Source organism: Myxocyprinus asiaticus, chromosome 10 (assembly GCF_019703515.2).
Source record: "Myxocyprinus asiaticus isolate MX2 ecotype Aquarium Trade chromosome 10, UBuf_Myxa_2, whole genome shotgun sequence".
NCBI classification, from domain to species: Eukaryota; Metazoa; Chordata; class Actinopteri; order Cypriniformes; family Catostomidae; genus Myxocyprinus; species Myxocyprinus asiaticus.
In genome coordinates this window covers 20,514,901-20,542,461 of record NC_059353.1, presented here as the reverse complement: position 1 = coordinate 20,542,461, position 27,561 = coordinate 20,514,901, and the positions used below count along the sequence as shown (strand labels likewise).

At 39.5% G+C, this 27,561-nt stretch overlaps 4 protein-coding genes across 5 annotated transcripts in view; 1 reads left to right on the top strand and 3 right to left on the bottom strand.

Moving 5' to 3' along the window:
- Positions 1–6,591, bottom strand: part of LOC127446881 (serine/threonine-protein kinase LATS2-like) — a 44,366-nt gene extending 37,775 nt beyond the window's left edge. The window contains exons 1-2 of one of the 2 annotated variants that reach the window (XM_051708185.1): positions 6,385–6,591; positions 647–883 (exon numbers count right to left, since the gene is read on the bottom strand). The gene's annotated coding sequence lies outside the window, so the exon portion shown is untranslated. The remainder of the gene's footprint in view (positions 1–646; positions 884–6,384) is intronic. The other variant, XM_051708186.1, reaches the window with a different exon arrangement.
- A 948-nt stretch (positions 6,592–7,539) lies between these two features.
- Positions 7,540–11,176, bottom strand: LOC127446884 (uncharacterized). Its single transcript, XM_051708189.1, has 2 exons — positions 10,868–11,176; positions 7,540–9,802 (listed from the first exon to the last, which is right to left on the bottom strand). Exons 1-2 carry the CDS (start codon positions 11,043–11,045, stop codon positions 8,427–8,429), a joined length of 1,554 nt encoding a protein of 517 aa, XP_051564149.1. The 5' UTR covers positions 11,046–11,176; the 3' UTR covers positions 7,540–8,426.
- A 795-nt stretch (positions 11,177–11,971) lies between these two features.
- Positions 11,972–13,386, top strand: LOC127446889 (histone deacetylase complex subunit SAP18). Its single transcript, XM_051708193.1, has 4 exons — positions 11,972–12,137; positions 12,479–12,588; positions 12,670–12,792; positions 12,881–13,386. The coding sequence occupies exons 1-4, from the start codon at positions 12,066–12,068 to the stop codon at positions 13,035–13,037; spliced, it is 462 nt and encodes a 153-aa protein (XP_051564153.1). The 5' UTR covers positions 11,972–12,065; the 3' UTR covers positions 13,038–13,386.
- A 525-nt stretch (positions 13,387–13,911) lies between these two features.
- On the bottom strand, positions 13,912–26,988 carry LOC127446885 (spindle and kinetochore-associated protein 3-like). Its single transcript, XM_051708190.1, has 10 exons — positions 26,848–26,988; positions 26,447–26,574; positions 26,130–26,191; positions 25,854–26,025; positions 25,250–25,691; positions 16,236–16,315; positions 15,886–16,076; positions 15,315–15,506; positions 15,008–15,211; positions 13,912–14,898 (listed from the first exon to the last, which is right to left on the bottom strand). Exons 2-10 carry the CDS (start codon positions 26,553–26,555, stop codon positions 14,875–14,877), a joined length of 1,476 nt encoding a protein of 491 aa, XP_051564150.1. The 5' UTR covers positions 26,556–26,574; positions 26,848–26,988; the 3' UTR covers positions 13,912–14,874.
- Positions 26,989–27,561: the final 573 nt, after the last annotated feature.

Sequence of the window (27,561 nt, the reverse complement as noted above, 5' to 3'; positions counted from 1 at the left end):
CATTCATTCATACATACATACATACATTCATACATACATTCATACCGATCAGCCACAACATTAGATCTACCTGCCTAATATTGTGTAGGTCCCCCTCGTGCCGCCAAAACAGCGCCAACCTGCATCTCACTCACCACAATTGTACAGAGCAGTTATCTGAGTTACCGTAGACTTTGTCAGTTCAAACCAGTCTGGCCATTCTCTGTTTACCTCTCTCATCAACAAGGCATTTCCGTCCACAGACCTGCCACTCACTGGATGTTTTTTTGTTTTTGACAACATTCTGAGTAAATTCTAGAGACTGCTGTGCGTGAAAATCCCAGGAGATAAGCAGTTACAGAAATACTCAAACCAGCCTGTCTGGCACCAACAATCATGCCACGCTCCAAATATATATATATATATATAAAATGTGTGTGTGTGTTTTAATTTTATTACTATGATTTATTTATTTAAATGTGCAGCACTTTGGGTTGTTGCTTTTAAATGTGCAATGTAAATCATCTTTGACTTGACTTGAGCACTAGGAAAATAAATGTTGGGGGAATTGATACACTTTATAATTATCGATATAATATATTATTGACAGGTCCCTGCTGATTCCCACCCCATACATTTGAACAATAAAATTCAAAACTGTACTTACACAAATCACACTCAGTTCTGAGTTGAATATATAACAGCCTGCAGTGGGAAAGATGTGAGGGAAGATTAGAATTCCTGTTGTTGCTCGTCTTTATTGCTGCTGCCTCTTTGGCTCTGGCTCCTGCTGGCCTACACACATCCCAGTACCCCTTTCAGGGCTCAAACTCCCCTTCCTCCCAAGACATGTGAGGGGTTACATCTGCATGCTTGTTCCATTCCAGTCTGGTATGCATCTTTGCTTGTGGAGACAGAGCAGGACAGAGTTAGACAGAGGAGTCAAGGTGCAGTCCAGGCACATCCAAGGGCCTGCATCACTCACTACTCTGTGTCAAATACCTCAGTTTAATCAGACATTAGCAGCTATTTCATTTGTTTGTTGCTTAACACTTACAGATCAACTTCATATTACTGTGATGATGTTAATCTTTCAAGGCAGAAGGAAGCGTAAGTTTCTTTGATGTACAGTTGCAATCTGTTATTCAACCCCGACCAGCAATACATTCTGGTGATGTGAATTAAAACGCATCAACTAAAACCTCAGTAAACAGTCAAAGTAAGTTTTTAATACACATTTGAGTGATTTTGAGAACAAAGAGTTCAGTTTACCCAAATTTTAAAATAAAAAAATAACTAATTCTCTCCACAATTGTCATGTCAGAAATATTCAACCCCCAAAGTCAATCATTTGTGGAGCATCCTTTATCCTTAATAACAGCAAATGAATGTTTCAGGTAAGTGTTCTCAGGCTTCGGACACCTCTCTATTAGAATTTTTACACATTTCTAATGAGCAAAAGCTTCCAGCTCATTGACATTCTTTGGTTTCTGTGCTGCCACTACTTCCTTGAAATCCCAACAAAGGATTGCAATGGGATTTTAATGATGGACTGAAAGAGCCTGTGGCAGGGCAGAGGGCGGGGCCGGGTCATGATTCCGCACACCCAGCCCCTAATCAGGCTAATCAAACCCTCGAGAGGGATAAAGGCGACCTGAGACGGCAGTTCCAGAGAGAGAGAGAGTTACGGGCAGCTGCCCAGCATGTGTTTATGTTTGTCTTTTTGTTTAAGTTAATCATTAAATGATTATTTATGTTGTTAAGCCGGTTCTCGCCTCCTCCTTTCCCTTTTACCTCGTTACACTGGTGCCGAAACCCGGGAAGGAGGAGGGATGCGGCGTAGTAGAGTCCTCACCATTACCATACACCCCAACGGAGCAGCCAACCGTGAGGGGAGGAGGGGCTCCTAACCGACCGTGTTGCAGCAGTGCAGTGCATAAAATCATGCAGATACGGGTCAGGAGCTTCAGTTAATGTTCACATCAACCATCAGAATGGGGAAAAAATTTATCTCACATGAACATGGCATGATTGTTGATGCCAGATGGGCTGGTTTGAGTATTTCTATAACTGCTGATCTCCTGGGATTTTCATGCACAACAGTCTCTAGAATTTACTCCGAATGGTGCCAAAAACAAAAAACATCCAGTAAGCGGCAGTTCTATGGATGAAAATGCCTTGTTGATGAGAGAGGTAAACAGAGAATGGCCAGACTGGTTCGAACTGACAGTCTATGGTAACTCAGATAACTGCTCTGTACAATTGTGGTGAGAAGAATATCATCTCAGAGTGCTATTCTGAGATGTGGGTTGGCGCTGTTTTGGCAACACGAGGGGGACCTACCTAATATTAGGCAGGTCGTTTTAATGTTGTGGCTGATCGGTGTGTGTGTGTGTGTGTGTGTGTGTATATATATATATATATATATATATATATATATATATATATATATATACACACATACACACACACACACACACACACACTGATGAGCCAAAACATTATGACCAGCTGCCTAATATGCTGTTGGTCCTCCGTGTGCTGCTAAAACAGCGCCGACCTGCCAAATCATGGACTCTACAAAACCCCTAAAGTTGTCCTGTGGTATCTGGCACCAAAACATTAACAGCATATACTTCAAGTCCTGCAAGTTGCGAGGTGCAGCCGCTATGGATTGGACTTGTTGGTCCAGCACATCCCACAGACACTCAAGCGGATTGAGATTTGGGGAATTTGGAGGCCAGGGCAACACCTTGAACTCTTCATCATGTTTCTCAAACCATACCCGAACAATGTGTGCAGTGTGGTAGGGTGCATTATCCTGCTGAAAGAAGCCACTGCTATAAGGGAATACCATTGCCATGAAGGGGTGTACCTGGTCTGCAATGATGTTTAGGTAGGTGGCAAGTGTCAAATTGACATCCACATGAATAGCCGGATCCAGGGTTTCCCAGCAGAACATTGCCCAGAGCATCACACTCCCTCCACCGACTTGTCTACCCACAGTGCATCCTGGTGCCATCCCTTACCCAGGTAAACGGCACACATGTATATGGTTGCCCACGTGTTAAAGAAAGCAGGACTTATTGGACCAGGTGACCTTCTTCCACTGCTCCAAGGTTCAGTTCCGATGCTCGTGTGCCCATTGTAGGTGCTTTCAGCGGTGGACAGGGATCATCATGAGCACTCTGACCAATCTGTGGCTACGCAGCCCCATACGCAGCAGGGTGCGACGCACTGCGTGTTGTGACACATTCCTCCCGTAACCATTAAAAAAAAATGGAATCTACACCCCTACACACACACACACACACACACACACACACACACACAGTATATGGCAGTGTACTCCTAAAAGTTGACAAAATAATCTTTTATTAGATATATGCATTTACAGACATTTTTTCCAGGGAAACTAGGGATGCACCGATACCACTTTTTCTCTTCCGATCCGATTCCGATATCAGAAATCTCAGTATCGGACGATACCAATCCCGATACGATACCAGTGTTGTTTTTTTGCATAATCAGTTTAGAATATCTTTACATTATTGTGTGAAACTAATTGGGAGTACTCTTTAATATGTAAAGAAACACAAACCTCTAACTACACATTATTTCAATATAAATCTATAGCTTATTAAGAAACACTTTATTATTAACTAGTATACTAGATAATGTAGCAGCAAAATTAACAGTAATTCCAGTCTTCAAGTCTTCAGTAGAAAATATGTGTTTTTTTTTGTTTTGTTTTTGTTTTTTTTTGTTTTCAACTTGTATCTGGACTTCAAAGGATTCAGATCTCTTTTTTGTTCAATTTAGTTGTAAGACATCAGCTCACTTTTCATTCACACAGTTATTTTTTGGAACCCATTCAACTTAAATATTATTAACATTTGTAAACAAATGATGATGATAATAATAATAATAATATATTATAATTGTAATATATCTCAATCGTGTATCTTTAACTTTTAAACCCTCACGCTTTTATTTTGACATTCTGAACTCTCCAGGAAGTCCTGTATGTGTCTGTTTGTAGGCAAGTTCACAGCAGTTTAATTCACTTATTCAAATTCTGGTTAAAAAAAAAAAAAAAAAAAAAAAAAAACCACCTCCAGTGCCATTCTAAATGCATATAAGTGAACCGAACTATTGAGCATCTACATCTGAGATGTTGTTCGTGAGTAGCACTCAAATATTGCGTGAAGGCTAAAAATAGCTGCGTGCGTGTGTGTGTGTGTGTGTGTGTGTGTGTGTGTGTGTGTGTGTGTGTGTGTGTGTGTGTGTAAACAGAGCAGCGCCATTCACTGACGCGCTGGAGCTGCGCGTGCATTTTATATATTTACTTATTAAACACAGCCTTCTGTGATTCACAGCGCTATCGCACGTCTTCAAGTGGCTTTGAATAAAATGCAGGAGTCATATTAACTACTTTAATTGTTTTAATGGTTCTTTTATGTCATTTCTGGAGCTTGACAGTAACGAACATGATTAACACACAGTATCGGATTTGGATCGGGCTCATCGGACCGATACCCGATCCGTCTTAAAGCTTCAGTATCGGAGCCGATACTGATCCAGGTATCGGATCGGTGCATCCTTAAGAAACTGATAAGAAATACTGATGACATCTTGCACTTACAGGAATATCCAAAATTTTGTCTATTAAAATGCTATCTAGAATGAGAATGTCCACTCCCCCTAAAATCACTTGTCTCCGAGAAGCAATAGCAAGTAGCAAATCATTGTTTTGGATGCCATAAACAATCATTTCTATATTTCTAAACCACCAGAATCAACACAATTCTATTCTGGTGAGGGAAAAAAAAAAGAGAAGTGAAGTGATCACAAAGAATAAAGCACTTTCAGCACTAACAGACACATTTTTGGGATGCTGGTGCTCAATATTAAAAACACTATGCCAAGTCTAGAGGAGATGTTGTCTAATTTCCATGCTTTCCATTCCAGGTATCAACAGCAATACTTGTACTATTGCATCACAAGAACAACATCTAAACACTAATCCAAAAACACACCATACAGAAATATTTTACAGATCATCCATGAGAAAGCAAATAGTTTAACATATTCATATTTATAACACAAGCCATTAATAACACTACATCTGTAGTAGCATTGAAACAGGTCAGTGAGGTAATATGAGGTCAAGAGCTGGGAATATTGTCCTAACTGACCATAAACAAACTGATGCAATAAACACACATGTTATGGATGTGTCCTTCATTGTAAGGTACTAAATGGTGTGATATCAACCTTTAGCTATCAATAACCCCATGGGCACATGCAAGGACTGGTGAGATGTCAAATAATAAACGTGTAAACGGTGCAGTGATTGTTAGCCAAAAGTGTCATGATGAAATCAGAGCATTGCTTAGACTTCAGCTATTTATTTTTAGCTGTAATCATGAAAGGACTGAATGTGCTTCAAAATAACTGTCTAATTCCAGTGGCAAACCCAGATATCAGCGGGTCCAGTACTTTGACCAGACAAGGCTCCCCAAGGTCCAAATAATTTATTAAATCATCAATTTAATTCTATTAATCACATACAAAAGCATAATGACAATATAACAGCAAAGCAGACAAAACGACAATAGTCAATATGAAGAATGTTTAATAACACGTGAGTGCAAATCTTACGAGAAAAATAATTAGTGGGTGGGGTGCATTACACAGTTTCAAAACAATCAATGTGTAATGCAATAGGTCTGTTGTGGGGCATTTTTGGCATAATTATAAACATCCAATTTTGTCTAGACGTTTGACTGCGGGAGATACGTAAACAAAAACCTAAGAAAAAATAGAGATAGTTTGTTACTCAAGAGAAAATATAAAATACCCGATGTTTTATCACTAACTGCAGCCAACGCGAATTTAATGCGATAAAATTAATGTTTACAGATGTTTTTTATTAGTCAAAGTGTTTATATTTGTGAAGGTGAGTTTAGAAAAATACTAATTCTACCATTTGTTTTCTTTCTGTACAGTAAAAACTGGATACAGTCGCATAAACAGTGCAAAATGTTTTGATGCACATTTTCTCGTGCTATTCTCGGTATAATATCGAGCGACCATTATTTGCTTTCATATATACAAACAAACTTTGAGAAGTAATAAAGTTGCTGGGCCTTTCCAGTTAGAGCCTAGAAATGTTAGCTCTTTGAGCGTCTGGAGCGAGAGGAACGCAGATCCGCTGGAGCAACTCCGCATTCCAATGCAGGGAGAATGTGCTGCTGTTCACTCCTATCTCACTTTAAATGAGGAATACAGCTTCCTTCCTACACTTACAAAGAATATGCTACCGCAAATCGAATATATCAATACCTTACATACGTTTCATGCCCAGTGTGTTGAAAATTAATAAAGTTTTGAGCGACTCACCATGTGATTTTAAGTGGTAACTTAATCCAAGAACTGGTTTAGACTTGAGTAAAGTTGTAAACTATGTATCTGATGTTTTGTTGCCAAAGGATCGCTTTTCGATGTCCTCTCATGAAAAGCACACAGTGAAAATCATGGGATTGTCCTCCATTTTCTCGCTACTCATGGCAGAATTAGAATGCAGTACAAAGTTGGACACTTACTGCATTGTTAACATTCCAGAGGAATCACGTGACGCACCCATGCACGTCAGCACTGCACATACCCTGGGCGGGGCTTCCGACATTTACAACGCTGAGATTCTGATCTGATGCGACAAGCACACTAACAGATACAGTTGCTGTAAAGTGGAAAATATCGGCGGACATATGCACTAGACTTGTCTTGTTTGTATAGACATTAAATTTGGTAGCCTAGTAGAAAAACTACCCACCAATAATAAGTATTATTATGTTTAAACCCTTAAAGTGTTAGTTCACCCAAAAATTAAAATTCTCTCATTATTTACACACTCTCATGCCATCCCATATATGTATGACTTTCTTTCTTCTGCAGAACACAAATTAAGATTTTTAGAAAAATATCTCAGCTCTGTAGGTCCATACAATGCAAGTGAATTTTGGCCAGAACTTTGAAGGTCCAAAAAGCATATAAAGGCAGCATGAAAGTAATACCTTCAGAGCTTAAATATTCTTCTAAAAATTTTGTTTGTGTTCAGCAGAAGAAAGTCAGTCATATACATCTTAAATGGCATGAGGGCAAGTAAGTAATGAGAGAATTTTCATTTTTGGGTGAACTATCCCTTTAAAATACTTGTTTTTAATTGAGATTCTCGAGTGGACATTGTTGTTTGATCAGGTTTTGGTGTTTTGTCTTTCAGTTAATCATATTAGTCTCAAGTCCCAAAGGAAACCACACAAATATCACTCTTAATTAAACCAGGCAGACCTTTTTAGAGACAGATATTTGACCTGTTCTGATGAATGATAATGACACAGACACTGTACATGCAAAATTAAAATGTACTGTATCTGACTCAAGTTAATTAAACGTATAGGAATAAAGAGTAACAAAATTACAAATTCATCCAAGTAACAAGTACTCAACATTTTATGGACAGACATTTTCATACATGTTATACAAAAGTATGGTACATCATATTCCAGTCATGTTGATGAACTTTGCACATAGAACACTTGAATAAAGCAGTTTGATAACAAAAATCAGGTGAAAAATTAAACATAAGCATCATCGCTTTTACAAACCATAACACAGATAAACAGAACAAACAAACAAAGTTAAGTGATAGCTGGGGAAACAGTGCTGAAACATTATGTGCAAAGGCAAAATTTCAGGATCCAGCTAAAGGGAATATAGTGTGTAAATGTTAATGTGTTTATTTAAAACAACAACAACAACCACATAGGAATGCAAATAGCTCAATTGCAATTTTGTGGTACTAACATACAATAACAATACATGGTAGAGTGGTAAGGCCATCAAGAAACAAAGGACTGCTGATTTAGTGCAAAAATATAGTGTATATCTCTACAAAAGCAAAAAATGGTATAGGCATCACACAGGTGAAGGCACTGGAACCTAAGGCATGATAATATATGACTATTACTGTCTCTGGAAGAGATTCTTCAATCGGTGCCAAGGAGTATTTAAATTCTCATCATACAGACTCTGCTCTCCTAAATACCAGATTAAAGTTAAGATATTGATGGAATGTCTCATATCAAATCAGAGCATCTACAAAGTCAGCCTAGAGACTAGAGAATGAGGAAGTTCCTCATAAAAAAAAAAAAAAAACAGTAGATGGTCCAGTGAACTGAGCCTGATGAATATGTTTTGTATAAACTGGTCCTTAGGTTGCATAAAATTCTCTAAGAAATGTTCAAATCCCCTTTTAACAACAGAGGCAAACAACATAAAGTGTTCTGCATACATAGGGAAAAAATAAAGGTGCATTTAGCCAATTTTACAGGTCAAGATCACTTTCAAACAGCCGAGAAACTTGTATTACGTAGAGTGAGAAATCACTCCAGGGGAGCAGCAGAGATACACAGATTATTCAAGGCACAGGCAACCTGCACTATCTTATCGAAAGTGCTCACATTGGTAGTGCAATCTATGACTGTGAATGGACTCTCCACCGGTCCAGTCAACACTGAATATCTCCTCTTGACCATCTCTATAACCCATCCAACATGGCTGTGAATATTCGCCATATCTGAAAATGTGCCAAAAAGTGAGGAATGTTCTCCATCTTGGCCCCTCTGGCTACATTCAATGTAGTTTCTACTAGTGATTTTGAGTTCGGCTTTGCGAGCCTCCACCAAGTCCCCAATGTCGAAGTCATGCTCAGCCAGCACAAGATCACCTGGCAGGAGCTTGCAGAGGAGGCCACAACTCTCTACTAGATTCCTGTCACTGACATGACCCGGTGTTCCCCTTGAGACAAATGTAACCACACCTTGTGGAGCAAAACCAATCACATACTTCAGCTCATTCATCATGGCTGACTGGGTGGACTGAGCAGGCACTGTCAATGCTGTGGATGCAACCTGTTGATTTACATCTACACTGAAAGCTTTTTCCAGAGACACCTTAAAGCAATCGATGATCACTGCGCAGTCTGGGCATGTGGAACGCAAAGATGCAGGTAGGTTTTTCCTGAGCTCAACTCTAGATGGCCAAAAAACAGTAGTGGGCACCAGGGTGGCGAACATTATATTAATAATCCGATGGACAGTCCTGGTCACCGTTGCAACCTTTACCCCAAAACGATAGGCCAAATCTTGGTTTTTCAGATCAAGCCTTAGTCGCATTAATGTCAAGAGTAATTGCTGGAACTTTGAAAGTTTTGCATATTTGTCCCCTTTCATATGGGGCACAAGAAGCAACATAACTGTCTCAAACACAAAATAGTTTGGCAATCCTGTATAGAACCTAACCTTTTCTGGATCATTTCTGAATGATGCCTCAGTAAGAGATATCTTGTCTAATGATTCCCTCAGTTCCATATTCTCTTTCTTAAGGGCCTCAAGACTGGATTCATAGTCAGGGGACTTGGTGGGGATATTTTTGACTGGTTTTCCTCCTTGGTTTATACTTGTTAGTGATATTTCTTCCTCTTTGTCATCTTCTTCATCATTATCATCATCCTCTTCATCACAACTGCATAGTGAAGAGGAAACACTCTCTGGCTCTTCTTGACTTTGGATCTGGCCGTGGTCCTCCAAAAAACGCCCATGTCCTTGTAGGAAGAGCAAAGCATTGGCTGCCTCCACTTGTGCCTCTTGTTTATCATAAAGTTCGCAGGCACGTGCTTCCTTCATATGTGGGGACAGTGGTGCTGAAGTGAAAACTGAAGGTACATAGTCTGGAGATCTAGGATTCTTCACTTGTTTACCTGTAAATTCCACAGAAAACAAATTGTTGTATTATGCATTTGTAAATTGCTTTGGATTAAAGTTTGTGATAAATGAATAAATGTAATGGAATAATAATACAAACAGTTAAAACATTTAACTTAAAAGGATAGTTCACCCAAAAATGAAAATTCTGTCATCATCCCAGATGTGTGACTTTCTTTCTTCTGCTGAACACAAATTAAGATTTTATCTCAGCTCTGTAGGTCCTCACAATGCAAGTGAATGGGTACCAAATATTTGAAGCTCCAAAAAGCACATAAAGGCAGCATGAATGTAATCAATATGACTCCAGTGGTTAAATCCATATCTTCAAAAGCAATATGATAAGTGAGGGTGAGAAACAGATAAATATGTAAGACCTTTTTTTCAATAAATTCTCCTCACTTCCCAGTAGGTGGTGATATGCACGAAGAATGTGATTCTCCAAAAACAAAAGAAAAAGAATGTGAAAGTGGAGATTGATAGTAAAAAAGGACTTAGATATTGATCTGTTTCTCACTCCTATCATATCAATTCAGAAGACATGGATTTAACCACTAGAGTCATATAGATTACTTTTATGCTGCCTTTTTTGGATCTTCAAAGTTCTGGCCACCATTCACTTGCATTGTGAGGACCTACAGAGCTGAGATATTCTTATAAAAATCTTTGTTTTCATTATTGGGTGAACTATTCCTTTAACTACAATTGCTTGGCTCCAAGAATACATGCTACAAAAGAATGTTTAACCTATGACTTAAAGTTTATCATAATGGTAAAGTTAACATTATGTCCCACTATGTGCATCAGACGGGGCACAATGCAAACAATAAAATTGCCCCCACTATTAGAAACTTCTACATTCGTCTCAGAGATTATCATTAGGCCTATTTTACAAAGATGAATGCCTTAATATGCACCTACACAATTTTCAATTCGTTCTTACGCCTGTGATCTTTCATAATACCATTTTCCCCTTTTAGTATTGATTAAAAAGTGTAAAAAAAATAATGCAAAGCCTAACCATCACATTTGACTGTCATTTTTATTTTTATTTTACATACCTGAAATGAAGTGTGTGCTGCAGAGTCTACTGCCCTCGTTTGGCACCCATCCCTCTCGATTAACAGCAGCAATCCACCGCTGCTTTCGCTCCGGGTCCCGTGGAAACCTGTAGAAGGACAATGCAGTTCCAGGAGTCCTCCTGTTCCGACAACCAGCCACTACGCACGTGTGAACCATATTAAGGCCACTAAATATGTGGACCTATGCGCTTTTCTTCACTAGTAATATTTACAATCTGACTCCCAAAATGGCGTTGGTCGGCTCGAGCTTAAGCCGTCACTTCGAGGGCCGTCAACGGTGAGAAGGACCTGGCTGCAGCCTGCAGAATGAGGCGCTGCTACATATGGGGCGGAGCTACACGTATCGCCACGCCTATAACATAGTCTCATTGGCTCGTTCATCTTTCATAGACATACAAGATAGGAGATGTGGTCGTCGTTGCTGGTGTTATCCTTGTTTGAGAGATATTGAATTGTTGAGCCAAACCATTTGAATACTTGTATGTGATATTCAATCCTAAATTCCATGGATTTTATCCGTTAAAAGTGAGGAACAAATCGGGTTTATAAAGGCTGAAACTGACATGACATAATTTACAGTTAATTTACAGTTGACAGCACTGTTGGTTTTCATAACCCATATGTTGGGTTATAAATTAAAATGTTTATATTACCACAACATTGATACACTTTTTTTCATTTTCACTCTATGGTGATATTAAGAAATTAACATTTTATAATTAAAGTCATAATTCATTTCTCTAACCGTGCGTTATAATGAAGGCTTTGTGAAACTGCACAACTTTTTGATTTACAGATTTGAATGACAGCAGACACATCAACACAGTTTGTTCACCAGTCCATGCAACTCAGTCCTACTACATCTGTTTGCAATGAACCGTGAGGTACAACACAATTTCATATCACTTACGAGCCACAGCACCATAACACAAATTATCGGGCTACACTATTTTAAAATGCATCTCCTATCATGCACACCAATAAAAGATGACCGAGCATTTGTAGCCACGCCCCAATGTGTTGCCCCGCCCCGTTCTGCAAACTGCAGCCAGGGATACTTGTCAACGGTGGGCTGTGATTGGTCGCTGGTGATATCATCACAGTGCGCCAGGATCGTACATTTACGGGTGGTGTGAGCGTCGATTCCTCGTTTAATTTCCAACTAAATTGGACTGAAATGGCTGTGGAATCGAGGGTGACACAGGAGGAAATAAAAAAAGAACCAGAAAAGCCAGTGGACAGAGAAAAGGTTTGTTTTTCGTTACTAGTTTATGCATGAACGACGTGAGTTAATACACGTCTCGCACGCTAAGCTAATTTGCTATAATGAGATATAAATATAAAACGTATGAACGCATTTCACTTCACTGGACAGTTAAAATGCTGCTGTTATAATCAATGCAGTTTTCGACACTTCAAACGCGATTCGTTGATTTATAAGGGGAACACTGTAGTTTGTAGCGTCAACTGGAACTGTAATGGCCTTTTATAAACTTTTATTGTTTGAGTGAATATTACAACTGCATGTTTGATTTATGTTTCGAAGAAACATGCTAAATCATTTCTTCATGTATGTTTGTTGTTCCTCAGACATGCCCACTTCTCCTGAGGGTGTTTACCACCAACAACGGCAGACATCATCGCATGGACGAGTTTGCCAGGGGAAATGTACCATCTAGCGAGCTTCAGATTTACACCTGGTGCGTTGCATGTTACATTTACAGTATATTAGAAATGAAGGGGAACTGCATGAACATGAATAGTGTCTGTGTTGCTTACAGGATGGATGCTACTCTAAAAGAATTGACGAGTCTGGTGAAAGAGGTCTATCCAGAAGCTCGAAAGAAAGGCACCCATTTTGGCTTTGCCATTGTCTACCCAGATCCTAAGCGACAAATCTACAGGTAATGACAAAATTACTCTATGGGTTGTTGTTTGTCAAAACAGGTCTGCTATTTTGAATCTGAATAAACCCGGCTGGTTTTGTTGTAGGGTTAAAGAGGTCGGCAATACAGTTTCAGGACGCAAAGGTGCAGATGACTCCATGACACTTCAGTCTCAACGCTTTCAGATTGGAGATTACCTAGACATTGCCATCACACCACCTAACCGCGCACCACCTATTCAAGGACGCATGAGACCCTACTGACACTCCTGAAAAAGACTGGAGCTTGTGACACCCTGCTCCTGTAGGATTACCTTCCTGCAATGTTTAGTTCTAGTCCAGTTTTAACATACCTGTCTTTTCATGTGAATCGCAAGACCTTGATTAGCTGGTTCGTTCAATTGTTTGTAAAGTTAGAACTAAGCTTGGCATTATGTTCTACCTCCAGGATCAGGATTGAGCAAATATTAGGGTTTTTAGGTTGTGTATATGAGATTCTTTTTCATATATATTTTATGTTCATCTGGGTTTTATACCAGATCTACCTTTTAGTTTTAGTCCCATTACCATGAGATCTGTAACAAACATTGAATAAATCTATTTTTTCCCAGTATCTTTCCAGTTTACTTTAGAAAAAAAAAAGAAACCCAGGTGGCCTGGGTAGCTCAGCAAGTAAAGACACTGACTACCACCCCTGGAGTCACGAGTTCAAATCCAGGGTGTGCTGAGTGACTCCAGCCAGGTCTCCTAATCAACCAAATTGGCCCAGTTGCTAGGGAGGGTAGAGTCATATGGGGTATATACTTTCAAATAACAAAACACTTCAGCAGAGTTCCAATTCAGAGCTTGGCAGAATGATAGTTCTTAATCCTGTAGTGATTGAAGTTGTCATAGAAACAAGTCTTGCTTTAGTGATTTAAAGAATATCATAATCATTTTTGTTAAAATAAAATTGGTTTAAAAATGTATTCTTTTGTTAAAGGAATAGTTCACCCAAAAATAAAATTCTCTCATTTACAATCCTCATGCTATCCCAGATGTGTGTGACTTTCTTTCGTCCACTGAGCATAAATACAATTTTTAGAAGAATATCTCAGCTCTGTAGGTCCAAACAATGCAAGTGTGTGGTGGCCAGAAAGGTCCAAATACCACATAAAAGCAGCATAAAAATAATCCATGTCTTCAGAAGAAATATAAGTGTGGGTGAAAAACAGATATTTATGTCCTTTTTTGCCATAAATGTCCACATTCACATTTTAAAAGTGGAGATTTATGGTAAAAAAAAAAGTTAAATATTTGTTTCTCACCCACACCTATTATATAGCTTTTGAAGACATGTATTAAACCACTGGAGTAATATAGGTTATTTTATGATGCCTTTGTGATTTTTTTTGACCTTTCTGGCCACCACACACTTGCATTGTTTGGACCTACAGAGCTGAGATATTCTTCTAAAAAATGTTGTTTGTGTTTAGCAGACGAAACAAAGTCATACATATCTGGGATGGCATGATGAGGATTTTCATTTTTGGGTGAACTATACCTTTAAAGGGTCTCTAAGCAGTCCTCATCCCTTTAGTAAATATAAGGGAATTTTTAAATTGTGATTTCCAGACAGGGAAAAATCATGGAAATATCTGTAGTTAAAAAATTCTAGTTCTTCTTCGCTCTAAAATATTTTTTAATGGATACAAGTTGTTCTTTTTGAGTTCAATTTCTATAAAATTCTTAAAAATACTTATTCAGTCATTGTGAACGTCTGGGAAAAGTGATGGAATTTCATTGGTCAAAAACAACTGGAAAAGTCATGGAATTTCATAAGTCATCAGTGGAACAAGATAATGGTATTTATATAGTTCCTTGGTAATGTAATGAAGATTGCAATTTCATTCCAATGCAGTCAGTTCCTTGCATATAACCAAGCCACTTTTTTTTTTTTTTTAGCAGAACGTCTACTTAAGTGTTTATCAAATAAACTGTCAGTGGAACACAAGGGAATGACTGCTGTGATAATGCAGCAGACAAATGTCTGCAGTTCTCTTCTTGGTGCCACTATTTTATGGCCTGGCTTCGAGCTCTGCACAGATCCAGTAGTGGGTACTTAAGACTTGCACTGAGCCACAAGCTAAAAGAAAAAAGGAATATCACACATCAACCATATATTTAAAGTTTTCATTCACATAAAAAGCCCGATTTGCAGTATGGCCATTTATGGATGATAAAATTTGACTCACTTTTAAGATATCCTGTGTGACGGAACTTATATCAGGCATCTCTGGTGTGCATGGCTCTGTATGGAACCTCATTCTCATTTTTGGTGTTGAAAGGCACCAGTCCTGGTTGTGGCCATCCAGCAAGGGGACAGGGGCCTGATTCAGATCCAACACATTACCTGCCCCCATCTTCTTCCCAGGGAGAATTTCACCTGATGCAGGTTTCTGTTCACAGTAAAAGGAAATAATCAATTAAATCATTCACCAATCTGTTTACAAGGTTTGCAATAGCATCTAAGATTCAATGCAGCATTAATGCAGTGCTTACAGAAGCAAGAGAACTCCCAAAATGAGAGTGCAGAGTAGGCATCTCAGGCATGGCCTCCTCTTCATAACTTAAGATTTTTGGCATCTCTGAAACATCAAACGATGGAGCTCTGTTCGTGTTTGAGACATCTGGTAGGAGAAAGCTGCCCTCCAGTAAACCCCTGTGCCTGCCACTTTCTTCCTCTATGGCCTGCTGTGATACAGTAGTTGCAGTGGGTGAGTGGAACCATTAGACATTAACTGGGATAGTTCACCCCAAAATGAAGTTGTCTCATGTTGTTTCAAACTCATATTTCTTTCTTCTGTGGAACGCAAAAAGAGATATTAGGCCAGTTCTCAGTTGCCATTCACTATCGCTCTATCTTTTGTCCATATAATGAAAGTAAAAGGTTACCAAGGATAAAATTCTGCCTAAGATCATCTTATGTTTTTCCCAAAAGAAAGTCCTACACATTTGGAACAACATGATAAATTATGACAGAATTCTTTTTTTTTTTTTTTTTTGGGTGAATTAATCTAAACTAAAGCATGGACAGCATTATCAGGTGCACATTATGTTAAACAACAAACACCTTTTTTAGGAGCTTGCTGACAAAAGGCGTTTCAAATGTGGGAAACTCTGGCGTAGAAGGGCAGTTATTAGGATGAGGAGGAGAATCAAGATTTTTCTGTCTGTCCAGTGGTGGAGAAGATGGGACCCTGTGTTTCTCAATTTTAAATCCTGGGGTGCAAAACACAGGAGGATCTGGGGATTCCAAACTCTCTGAAAAATTGAAAAACAGAAACATACGAGTTAAAAAGTTGGAGTACAAGCATATCTTTTGTAATCCGTTGCATGTTCAGCAATCATGTTGCTGAATTAGACAAATCAAACATAAAGAGAATCAAAGAAGTCTACAATATTTTAACCGTAATCATTTACCATTGGCAACACCATTGTTAGGCACAGCAGACACAGTGGAAAAGACATGAGGGGGTTTCTGATCCTTCTCCATTGTTTTGCTGTGAAAGGTAAAACAAAAATACTGTACGATCATTTCCACTTCATTTTCACATTCTTCTTTTGTTTTTAGCGATTCACATTCTTCGTGCATATCGCTACCAACAGGGCAGAGAGGAGAATTATGATTAAAACAAATTAATTAAGGGGTCATGACATGAGGAATCACATTATCCATGATCTTCTGACATACACCGATCAGCCACAACATTAAAACCACCTGTCTAATATTGTGTAGGTCCCCCTCGTACAGCCAAAACAGCGTCATTAGCATTCTGAGATGCTATTCTTCTCACCACAACTGTACAGAGCAGTTATCTGATTTACCGTAGACTTTGTCAGTTCTAACCAGTCTGGCCATTCTCTGCTGACCTCTCTCATCAACAAGGCATTTCAGTCCGCATAAGTGCTGCTCACTGGATGTTTTTTGTTTTTGGCACCATTCTGAGTAAATTCTAGAGACTGTTGTGTGTGAAAATCCCAGGAGATCAGCAGTTACAGAAATACTCAAACCAGCCCATCTGGCACCAAAAATCATGCCACACTCCAAATCACTGAGATCACAATTTTTCCCCATTCTGATGGTTGATGTGAACACTTTTTTTATTTATTTTTTGTTATTAAAAGCTTTTATTGATTCTATATAACACACACACACACACACACACACACACACACACATACATTTATATATATATATATATATATATATATATAAATAAATAAAAAACAGAATATTTGGAATCACATATTATTTACAACCCTTCCTCCCGAACATTAACCACCCCACCCCACCCCCCCAACACAAACAGATACACCAGTGGTCAAATACAATTGACAAAGATACACAAACAAACAATAAAACAGAAGAAAATATTTAGAAATACATTTAAAAAAAAGGATATGTTCAAAAACAAAAAGGCTACAACATACACATTTAAAACAACACATCTCCCTCCACTGCCCCTCCCCGAGAGCTCTCCAAAAAGGCCAGATAGCTGCCCCATCTCCTGATGAACATATGCATGTTGCCTAGCCTTCTATATGACAACTCTTGCCAAGCTGCCACCCTGCCCATCTCCTCGCACCACTCACGAAACGAGGGGGCTCCAGCTGACTTCCATCCTCTAAGGATAACCTGTCTGCCCACCATAACACCGGCCAGGATCCAATTCTTCATGTACTTATCTCCTACATCAATGACTGCCCGTCACCCAAAATACAGAGCCTGGGGCAAAAGGAGATCCGAGTACCCAATACGTCGGCCATAAAATTCTGGACCCTCAACCAGAACTCCTGTATCTTACGACACCCCCAAAAAAACATGGGTGGTGTCTTCATCTTCTAAATGGCATCGCCAGCAGGTGGGTGTGTCCTTAAGACCAAGCCTATACAATCTAGAGGGGGTCAAATAAAATCTATGTAGAATCTTAAATTGCATAAGGCGCACCCTTGCATCTCTAGATGCAGACTTGACGTTTTTATGAATCCTAGCCCACACTCCCTCCTCCAAAAATAAATTTAAATCTTCCTCCCATAATCTCTTGAGAGAAGTTGCGTAAAGCAGAAGCTTATGTGCCACACCTCCCGCAATCACCCCTGGAAAATCATCCTCCACTCTTATCGCTGCTAATGGTTCCAGGGCAAGACAGAACAATAATTGGGAAAGAGGGCAACCCTGCCGAGTGCCCCTATTCAGAGTAAAATAATCCGAAATTAATCCATTTATTTGTACCGCTGCTACAGGGTGTTTATAAAGTAACTTAATCCAACCAATAAATGTACTCCCGAACCCATACATTTACAAAATCTTAAAAAGATAATCCCATTCTACCATATCAAACGCCTTTTCAGCGTCAAGTGAGATGGCAGTGACCGGACACTGATCATTCGCTACTGACCACATGATATTGATGAGACGCCTGGTGTTATCAGAAGAGCTGCGGCCCGAATATACCCCACCTGATCTATATGTATAAGAGATGTCATAACTTTACTTAATCGGTTAGCCAAAAATTTTTACAAAATGTTTTTAAGAATCAGACTGATCCGGGCTTGTATCATGGTTGGAGGAAGCTTTCCATTCTTTAATGATTCAGTATAAACTTCTAACAAAATTGGAGCCAGTTCTGTAGCATAGGATCTAAAAAATTCTGCAGCAAAACCATCTGGCCCCGGAGCCTTCCAGTAGGTTGGGACTTAATTACCTCGTCAAGCTCCTCCAAGGTTATCTCAGAATCAAGAGCGTTTTTTTGCTCAGTCTTCAGTTTAGGAAGATCTAATGGTTCCACAAAGTTTCTAATATCTTCATCAGTAGACGAAGATGTGGAACTATAAAGATCAAGATATAATTCTTTAAAGGCATTATTAATATCAATGGCTGAGGTAAAAATTTCACCACCAGCAGATTTCACTGAGGGAATGGTAGAAATAGAGTCTCTCTGCTTTATATATCTAGCCAAAAGCTTCCCTGCTTTGTCCCCCAACTCAAAGTATGACTGTCTTGCCCTGAATAACCAAAACTCCACTTTCTGTGACAAAATAGTATTATATCTATATTTAAATCGGGTCAATTCTCTGAGGCCATCAGATGACATACAGCGCTTCAGTTCTGTCTCTGCACTTTTAATATTTCCTTCCAACTCCACGAGTTCTCGTGCTTTGGGTTTTTTGATGAATGAGGCATACTGTATGATCTGGCCCCTAAGAACCGCCTTAAGTGCCTCCCAAGCCACGCCCATAGAGGATACCGAGGACCAGTTGGTCTCCATATAAAACACTGATTTCAGTCTTTAACATTTGTTGGAATTCAGGATTTTGCAAAAGGGATACATTAAGGCGGCAACTATATGATTTCTTTTTCTCTATACATGACAACACCTCTAAACTCACCAGGGCGTGATCCGAGACTAAAATGTTTCCAATTGAGCAATCAACAACAGATGAAATGAGGGATTTGGATGTCAAAAAAAATCTATTCTAGAATAAATCTTATGGACTGATGAAAAAAATGTATTCTCTACCAGATGGGTTCAAAAGTCTCCAAATATCTGTAAGACCAAGATTTTGGCACATCCTGTGAAACGCCAGTGTTGCTCTAGGGGGCTCACACACTTTTGCTTCACTATGACCAAGGACTCCATCAAAAGATTAAAATCTCCTCCCAAAATTATATCATGAGGGGTGCCAGCGGCTTGCAACATCCCTTCAAGATCTATAAAAAAGCCCTGATCATCAGCATTAGGTGCGTAAATATTAGCCAAAATCAGACTTTGCCCCTGAATTTCTGCTAAAACAATAATTACTCTTCCTAATTTATCATTAAACTGTTTGAGAAATTTGAATTGTAAATGTTTATTTACCAATATAATGACTCCCTTGCTCTTACTTGAGCCAGCACTAAAGAAAACATGTCCACCCCATATCTTCCCAAATTGTTCAACTTCCTGCGGGGAAAGATGTGTTTCTTGAAGAAACACTATATCATATTTCTTACGTTTAAGAAAAGAAATAACCTTCCTTATTTTTATGAGGTGCCCCAACCCATTCACATTCCACATGGAGAGAGATAGTACACTCATACCAACATTCGACATTTTGATATAATAGAAAAAATAAATTGTGTGCCAAAAACAAAATTATGAAGACCACATTTCAGCATCAATGCAACAAAACCCCGAACAAAACAAACAGAAAAAAGAAAAACGTGCGCATTAACCCCACGCCGCACGAAAGCGCCAACCGGCGTCAATCCCTTTAAACTCAGAGAGTCTATGTACGCCTATGAGAGCCCCCGTGACAACTTTGCCATCGGATTGCTCAAATTACATAACATCAAATATTTTGTAAAACAAACCCCAGCCAATAGGCAGAATAAATACTCCACAAATCATACTCCAGCCAACAGGAGGCATAAGCACAAGGAACTGACAGATTCATCCGTAAATGTCCCGATGTAATCAGAATCAGAATGAGCTTTATTGCCAAGTACGCTTACACATACAAGGAATTTGTCTTGGTGACAGGAGCTTCCAGTGTACAACAATACAAAAACAATACAAAAACAGCAGCAAGACATAGATAATAATACAAAAATAAAAAATTAAAACGAATTATACACATACATACAGACACACACATACATACGGGTAGTGCAAATCTAATACAATGTTATGTACAGTGCAAATGTTTTTTTTTTTCATCCAGAGGAATGAAATGGCAGAAGAGGTTGGATGTGTTGGATAAATATAAGAAAGACTAAACTGTGTATTGCACATAGTTACTGCTCAATGGGGCAGTTTAACCGTTCATGAGATGGATAGCCTGAGGGAAAAAACTGTTCCTGTGCCTGAAGGTTCAGGTGCTCAGAGCTCTGAAGCGTTGGCCAGAAGGTTCAAAAAGGTAGTGGGCAGGGTGTGTGGGGTCCAGAGTGATTTTTCCAGCGTTTTTCCTCACTCTGGAAGTGTATAGTTCTTGAAGGGGGGGCAGGGGGGCAACCAATAATCCTCTCAACAGTCCGAACTGTCCTTTGTAGTCTTCTGATGTCTGATTTCGTAGCTGAACCAAACCAGACAGTTACTGAAGTGCAGAGGACAGACTCAATGACTGCTGAGTAGAACTGTATTAGCAGCGCCTGTGGCAGGTTGAATTTCCTCAGCTGGTGAAGGAAGTACAACCTCTGCTGGGCCTTTTTCACAATAAAGTCAATGTGTGTCTCCCACTTCAGGTCCTGTGAGATAGTAGTGCCCAGGAACCTGAATGACTCCACTGCTGCCAAAGTGCTGTTTAGAATGGTGAGGGGGGGTCAGTGTTGGGGTGTTCCTCCTAAAGTCCACAATCATCTCCACCGTTTTGAGCGTGTTCAGCTCAAGGTTTTGACTGCACCAAACAGCCAGCTGTTTAACCTCCCTTCTGTATGCAGACTCGTCATCTCGGATGAGGCCGATGACAGTGGTGTCATCTGCAAACTTCAGGAACTTGACAGAGGGGTCCTTGGCGATGCAGTCATTGGTGTAGAGGGAGAAGAGTAGTGGGGAGAGCACACATCCCTGGGGTGCACCAGTGCTGATTGTACAGGTGCTGGAAGTGAGTTTCCCCTGTCTCACAAGCTGCTGCCTGTCCGTCAGAAAGCTGGTAATCCACTGACAGATAGACATGGGAACAGAGAGTTGGTGTAATTTATTCTGGAGTATAGCTGGGATGATGGTGTTGAAAGCCGAACTGATGTCCACAAAAAGGATCCTTGCATATGTCTCTGGTCTGTCCAGATGTTGCAGGATATGATGCAATCCCATGTTGACTGCATCATCCACAGACCGGTTTGCTCAATAAGCAAATTGAAGGGGATCTAGAAGGGGTCCAGTGATGTTCTTCAGGTGGGCCAACACCAGTCTCTCAAATGATTTCATGACCACAGACGTTAGGGCGACTGGTCTGTAGTCATTAAGTCCTGTGATTTTTGGTTTCTTTGGGATGGGGATGATAGTGGAACGTTCATAACATAAGTAATGTTATTTAATAAAACAAGCTCCAACCGCTAGGTGGAACCAGCACAAAAGGAAACAAAACACACATCCCGGTTCCTCGGATGTTCAAGAGTCAATTCACTCGGAGGCCGCATAAAAGTATATCCCATGATTTACACAGTCCGCCAACTTTATAAAAGACATCCTTTGTGTGGGCATGTAGATATTTTGCGGTCATCTGTTCATTGTAAAAGTGATCTTCCATCAATGCAAAAGTTTCTTTAAGGAAAAGTGTTAATCCACAAAACAAAACAAACTCCAGCCGCTCGGCGGAGCCAACACAAAAGGAAACAAAAATGGCACCCAGCTTCCTCCGAAAGCCAGAGTATGTACAGTGAGTCAAACCACTCACAAGAAAAACACCCAGTGGCTACTCACCCATTGTTTCAATAAAAGACATTGCCTGATTGGGACATGTAAACATCAGAGCAAAAGTGATCTTCCGCTGATGTAAGAGTTTTTTGCATTCCTTAAACCGATCGCGTTTCTCTCGTCGAGTTCGCAAAGTCTGGGAACAAGAAAATATTGTAATTCTTCCAAGAAAGCTTTCCTTTGCTCCTCGCCTGGCGCAATACGAGATCTTTATCGGATGATCTCAAACATTTAGCCAGAATTGATCAGGGCCTCCCTCCCTCAGCAGATCTGTGAGCTCGCTCGATTTCCAGCTTGTGGCCTGTTATGTCGAGCAGACTCGGAAAAAGCTCGTCTAGGAATTTCACCATGTCTCTGCCCTCTTCATGCTCAGGAATTCCAACAATTCGAATGTTATTCCTGCGGCTTCAATTCTCAAGATCTTCAAGCTTTTCAAGAACATGTTCCAAATCAACTTTGGTCACGGGCGGATTAGCGACTAATTCCCTCTTTGATGACTCCAAATAATCGATTTGTTTATCAACATCTGTCACTAGTGACTAGCTCAGAGAATTTTTTTCCATCGCCATAATCGATCGACGTAATACAGCAAGATCCTCCAAGTCCATAAGTACCTTCGTCAACATCACCGACATGTTGGACAGTTGACGCTGGATTCCTTCTCCCGCCGCGTCATCCAAATCGAGTCCCCGGTCCACAGGCCTGTCTGGGCTTTCATCTTGAGCCTGAGGATTTTGACTTCTTTGTCATGTTTACCTCAAACAGTAAAAGTGTAACTGGGTGTATCGAATTTCACCGCATTATATCATGAAAATAATTTTAAAAAATGAGCAAAGTGCGCAGAGCTGTCTCTCACACGTCTGCCCTTCGCATGGCGTCACCGTACTCCCTGTTGATGTGAACATTAACTAAAGCTCCTGACCCGTATCTGAATGATTTTATGCACTGCACTGCTGCCACACGATTGGCTGATTTGGATGATTGTTGGTGCCAGACGGGCTGTTTGGGTATTTCTGTAACTTCTGATCTCCTGGGATTTTCACACACTACAGTCTCTAGAATTTACTCAGAATGGTGTCAAAAACAAAAAAAACATCCAGCGAGGGGCAGTTCTGCGGACAGAAATGCCTTGTTGATGAGAGAGTTCAACAGAGAATAGCCAGAATGGTTAGAACTGACAAAGTCTATGATAATTCAGATAACCACTCTGTATAATTGTGGTGAGAAGAATAGCATCTCAGAATGCTATTCTGAGATGCGGGTTGGCGCTGTTTTAGCGGCACGAGGGGGACCAACACAATATTAGGCAGGTGGGTTTAATGTTGTGGCTGATCGATGTATAACAGGTCATTGTACTATAAAAACATACTGTAAGTTTCAGAACTCAAAATGTCCTCCTTAATAGATAAAAGAGCATTTATTTAAACCATGCTGCAAAAATGGCTCGTTTGGAATTTGTGGAACTTGTGACTTCACAAGGACCAAATACATCTGCATATGACTGCCTCTTCAGCAAGACATCAACACCTATTTTTCGTCATTGCACTCTTGGCCCGCCCACTGGTGCTCAGTCAGTCACACAGGTGAAGAGGAGATAGATTGGCCTGTCATGGGAGATTCATCCAAAAGGGAATTATACAAGACACCTTCATGTGCCTATCTGGATTTAAATGTTTTTCTACATAAACGTGCACGTTTTGACCATTATCATGCCTCTCGTGGTGCTTTTAAAAGACACAGTGTCATATAATAACTCTAAGAAGTAAACTCCCGTTCTTTTTCATTTTGCTGTCTTGCTGTTTTCAAGGTGCCCTGGACCGTTTTTTGCATCCATCTGTGCTGTTTTTAATTGTTGGTCTTTTGTAAACATGAACTAGATGGACGTCTTTGATCATACTGATGCATTTCCGCACAACAGTGGCGATGTGCACCGCGTTTTAAGAGAAATACAAGCGCAACTTTTAAACACGCATCTCATTCTGCTGCTGCCACTGACTGGGAGAAACACATGCAGTCCTGTGTGTAAACAAACACGTAAGATGTGATTGTTCAACATGTCGCTTTGGTGAAGACCAACGTCTCTACTTTAGCCTGTTGAAGCACCCAACATCACCGTGGATACGTTTGTGTATTCAGAAGATTTTAATGTGGATTGTATGTTTTTTTCAGCTCATATCAGTGTGGATTGCTTCTGAACCAGTCACTATATGATTCAAGCTTTGCAAAGGAACTGTTATTGAAAGATGGGGCAGTTAAAATGGGACTACTGGATGAAAAACCATAAGTAACCAATTTTATTCAAGAATGTTTCAAATGTTATGACTGTTTGATAGTTTGTGCTGTGCTTGAGTGATCAGTTTGATACATTCAGATGAAATGTGTGGGGTATATGTTAGGTGTTAACCCTGAAATGTAGTTTTATAAAGTTTGTTCATTTTCTTTGGATTGAGTTTCAAAAATGGCTGTATTGGAAGGGCTGCACGATGGTATCCAATCACAACAGTGGGCATTTACATTGAAGTCTTAAAGGGCAAGGCAGCTTAAAACCGAGTGTTTCAGAAAGAGGGTCAGAGACAGGGTGGAAAATTATTATATTACTAAAATATGACTGTTCTGGTGCAAGAAAACTTACTAACATTATAAGTGGACTTAAAGGAAGATAAAATTATTAAAAAGAGTATGTCATGACCCCTTTAAATATTGATCTGTTTCTCACTCACACCTATTATATCACTTCTGAAGATATAGATTTAGCCACTGGAGTCTTATGAATTGCTTTTGTGACCTACAGAGTTCAGATATTCATCAAAAAATCTTAGTTTGTGTTCATCAGAAAAAAAAGACTTAACATCTGGCATGGCATGAGGGTGAGTAAATGATGAGAGAATTTAAATTTTTGGGTGAACTATTCCTTTAAATCAACCCATAAAGCTACATTACGTGACTTCAAAAATATGAAGCATATTCTCAAAATGGCAGTTGAAATAAAGATTTTTCTGGATTTGATATTCACAAACAGGCAAAGTGATTCAAGTATACCTGCTGGCCTTCGGTGGTTTCTTGCTGAACAAATCCATGGTGAAATCATTGTTCCAGCACATAGTATCCTCAGAGATACCAAAGTCCTCTAGTCGTGGGGTCAGTGCATCCTTGTCCATACGTAGTGAGCACTTTGGCTGGGGTGGCTGCAAGTTCATGACAAATGGTGGTGGTGACAGAGCCACAGCTGGGACAGGGCCAATACTCTGTGGTGGGTCTGCTTCTCCAACTACTCTTTGAAAATGGAGAGCAGACAGGCCAAAATCTGAGAGCTTTGGGGTCCGCAGCTGGTCGACAGAAGGTGGTGGCATCTTCTCAGGTGTCTCTGATTCTTGGCCCTCTTCACAAATCACTTGTCCCATCTCTTCATCTTCCTGTGCTTCATCAGTCTTTTCAAGCTCTCTCTCTGCTTGCTCCTCTACCTCTTTTGTACTGTGCATCTCTAGAACAGTAAGCAAATGTTGGAGAATTCAGCTTAAAACAATACACACTGCAGAACACAACAGATGGCAACAAGCACACTGTACCACTTATTTCTTTCATTGAAATGAATATGAAACATAGTTAGACATCGTCTAGGGTTATAGCTATTATAAACATTCACTTGTATTTCCCGGTCTTGCTTTTTGCGGTCTGTAGCCATATTTCTCATAGTGTTTCTTTAGTCTGTCAATGTCTTCTGTGGTCCTCTGCTTCAACACTAAACATTTTCTGATGAAGCTCCTCAGCTCAGTACTCGATGCATCATGTGTAGCCACCTGATCCTGAACTTGCCGCTGCATATATGCAAGTTATCATTTTAGTATTTAATATAGCCTACAAAAACATGTTCAAGTTAAAACACTGAAAACATGGACCATAAATTAGCATACACACATACTTTAAGTGCTCTAACTTCAGAGCATAGCTGGTATAGTGCTTGAGCCCCATTCTCTTCATCTTCTGCATAAGAACACAGAACACATAAACCAGTCAATTAATACTTGATCCTATGAACATATGATGATCTGATGACTTTTTATGAACGGCAACACCCCTTACATAAAATACTGTGGTATTTTACAGGTAACAGGTAATACCACAGTATTTTGACTACGGAACTGAAATTCATATAACTTGGTATTTACAAGGTACTTCCATGAGTATTAAGAAACCAAAGCACTACTTTTTATTAAGTGATATTTCCTGATAACTTACCGTCGTCATCTTTGAGGTTTTGACTTGCATGCAGGAGACTGTTGCTTTCAGTCTCCAGATAAACAGTCAGTTTTCGGAGCTTTGCAAAGAAACGCTCAGAGGGATTCATGCTCTCAGGACGTTATAGACTAAAATGACAGCAAAAGACTATTTTAATTATTAAAAAAAAAAAAAAACAATTAAATAATATAATACTACAAGAGGATAATATTAGTGGCGTTTGTCATTTCTATAACATTAAAGAAACAATGATAATTGTTTTGGACTGTGATTATCCAAATAATACGCAAAGTTTATAATAACAAATAATGAAAACAACCAAACATAAGGAACATGGTTATCATAAAGTTTCCATTCAGAAACACACAGTATAGCGAGAACAGATTAAAAACGCATCATACCGCAATAGATTTGTAGACTACTGTGTACACAGAGAACTGTGGTTTTGTAAAGCAGATTACAAAAAAAAAGAAAAGAAAAGAAAAAAAGACATAAAAATATCTCCTTTCTGTTTCAATATTGGCGGCACCTCCGGGTTCTTCTCGTCTGAAAATCGGCAGAACTGAGCACCGTGTGGCTCATTACTGACGACTAGTGGATGTTTGCTGTCATCATCGCCAAAAAAATAAATAGTGAATGGTGATTTTTTTTTTTTTTTTTTTTTTGGGTGAAAATCGGTGCACTTTAATGTATATGTCAAGCAGTGTACTTAGATAGAAAGTGGGTTCACCATATTTTATTTTGGCTAGTGCGATTAACACCCTATGTTCTTATTTGTATAGTTGAAAAAGTACACCCACGTAGCCTACTGTTTAGTGGCACCTGCACGAACTCAGAGACTATTTTGAATGGGAGAAATTGGAACGCTCAATGGATGTAGAAAGTCCCCCCTTACAGGTAGAAGAGCCAATAAATTTTTTAGATGCAGTTTTTATGGTAATCTGAGGTAAAGCAGCACAATTTATGATACCCTTGTTGTCAGATTTTACTGCTGATTCGAAGTATGTTCTTTGATTGTAATCTTGACCAATCGTTTTGGAGATGTGGATCTTTCCCCATTCAAGTAGATAGGAGCTGCACTTATATGCCATTTATTTACATTTACTGCCCGAGAG

Excerpts from the sequence above, each read along its gene's own strand:
- LOC127446884 (XM_051708189.1), bottom strand. The coding sequence starts at position 11,045 with ATGGTTCACACGTGCGTAGTGGCTGGTTGTCGGAACAGGAGGACTCCT. Across the intron at positions 9,803-10,867 it reads CAGCACACACTTCATTTCAG|GTAAACAAGTGAAGAATCCT; the intron begins GTATGTAAAATA and ends TGGAATTTACAG.
- LOC127446889 (XM_051708193.1), top strand. The coding sequence starts at position 12,066 with ATGGCTGTGGAATCGAGGGTGACACAGGAGGAAATAAAAAAAGAACCA. Across the intron at positions 12,589-12,669 it reads GAGCTTCAGATTTACACCTG|GATGGATGCTACTCTAAAAG; the intron begins GTGCGTTGCATG and ends TGTTGCTTACAG. Across the intron at positions 12,793-12,880 it reads CCTAAGCGACAAATCTACAG|GGTTAAAGAGGTCGGCAATA; the intron begins GTAATGACAAAA and ends GTTTTGTTGTAG.
- LOC127446885 (XM_051708190.1), bottom strand. The coding sequence starts at position 26,555 with ATGAATCCCTCTGAGCGTTTCTTTGCAAAGCTCCGAAAACTGACTGTT. Across the intron at positions 25,692-25,853 it reads AGCAAGACCGGGAAATACAA|AGATGCACAGTACAAAAGAG; the intron begins GTGAATGTTTAT and ends TTACTGTTCTAG. Across the intron at positions 15,507-15,885 it reads TCAGCAAGCTCCTAAAAAAG|CAGGCCATAGAGGAAGAAAG; the intron begins GTGTTTGTTGTT and ends ACTGTATCACAG.